We start from the raw sequence: 1,366 nt of genomic DNA, 5'->3' as shown, positions 1-1,366 counted from the left end.
GCTGTCCACACTCCAGGAACATCATAGTTTTTTCCCCACTCATTACTGCCAAGAGGTACTACATGGCACTGAAGACCGTATTTCTTCATGCTTCTTGCAGCAGTGAGGAACCTCCAAACCTCAGGATCATGCAGCCACAACACCAGCTGAGATCAAGCCATCTTTCTCATTTATTTTTCTTTGATACCATATCTGTGTCTGTGTCATATGTTATAGAAGGCACCCATTCTACTACAGCAACAGCAATCACCACCTGTCCAAAACATGCTGCTGTAAATGCCATTCCCCACTGCATCCAGCTCCTACTCCCACAGAGACTATACCAGTCCCTCTACCAGATGCTGTAGAAAGGTGTGTGAGCACATGTATATGTCTCAGAACCACTCTGTAGTCTTCTCCTCTGGCTATGAACAATTACCAATGCATATACTTTTAAAAACTGAGAATTAGAAGCCATCACCTCAATGAACTGTTATAAAACATAGCAAAATACCATTAAAAAGCAAGCTCATTGTTCACTACCCTTTCATGAATAAAAATAGCCAGAATATATGCTAAAATATCAAGGTCATAACAGTTATTTCACTGCCTACCAGGGCATATCATAGAACCAAAGTGCCCCAAAAACCCTTGATTTCATCAGCTACTGTTCACCCAGGGAGCTGTGATAGATATGTCTGCCTGTCCTCATAGTATTCCAGCTCCAAGGTAACCCATTTCTGCTTAAACAGGTAATTTTTGAGATGTTAACCTAAAACAGAAATGGGTTATGAGTGGACTCATAGCATGAGTTGACTGGGCATGATTTAACCTGTGGCAAGTTTATTTTTCCCAGTGAGGGGCCATCCTCATCCTAGTGCTTAGATCCACAAGTGTGGTGGAGCCACACTGCCATTGCTTCCATCCATCCTGCTTTCACCAAGCCTCAACCACAAACATCTGCCAAGCCCCAAGGGACAGGCAGCATCTCTCACCCTTATCGTTGCTTCCTCCGACGTACTTGAGGAGCTTGACTGCCCCTTCCTTCGAGGCTTCGTCGAACGGCTTTCCCACCACCTCCCCCGCCGCAAACCGCCCGCCCTCGCACTCCCTCTCCTCGTAGCTGACCTGCTCCTGAGGAAGGACACAGGGATGTAGACGCTGCCGGGCGGAAGGCGCCGCACGGACACCCGCGTTCCTCCGCACAGCGCATTATCCGCCGCCGCGGTCCGCGCGCCCCGCTACAGACCTTCTCCCCCTTGCTCAGCACGCGGTTGGGCCATGCCTCTACCGTGCTCAGCAGGGAGTTCTTGATCATGCCCAGCATGGTGCTGCTCGGCTCGCGTCCCGCTCGGCTCTGCCCCGTCCGGCTCGGGTCGGCCCCGCT

At 50.3% G+C, this 1,366-nt stretch overlaps 1 protein-coding gene across 2 annotated transcripts in view; it reads right to left on the bottom strand.

Moving 5' to 3' along the window:
* HEBP1 (heme binding protein 1) overlaps positions 1-1,351 on the bottom strand; it is a 3,649-nt gene extending 2,298 nt beyond the window's left edge. The window contains exons 1-2 of one of the 2 annotated variants that reach the window (XM_009075615.1): positions 1,229-1,351; positions 968-1,113 (exon numbers count right to left, since the gene is read on the bottom strand). In XM_009075615.1, coding sequence (XP_009073863.1) covers positions 968-1,113; positions 1,229-1,306 — 224 coding nt within the window. In that variant the 5' untranslated portion in view covers positions 1,307-1,351. The remainder of the gene's footprint in view (positions 1-967; positions 1,114-1,228) is intronic. The other variant, XM_009075614.1, reaches the window with a different exon arrangement.
* Positions 1,352-1,366: the final 15 nt, after the last annotated feature.

This window comes from Acanthisitta chloris, unplaced genomic scaffold (genome assembly GCF_000695815.1).
Source record: "Acanthisitta chloris isolate BGI_N310 unplaced genomic scaffold, ASM69581v1 scaffold3135, whole genome shotgun sequence".
Taxonomy (NCBI): domain Eukaryota; kingdom Metazoa; phylum Chordata; class Aves; order Passeriformes; family Acanthisittidae; genus Acanthisitta; species Acanthisitta chloris.
This window is presented reverse-complemented; position numbering and strand designations above follow the sequence as displayed.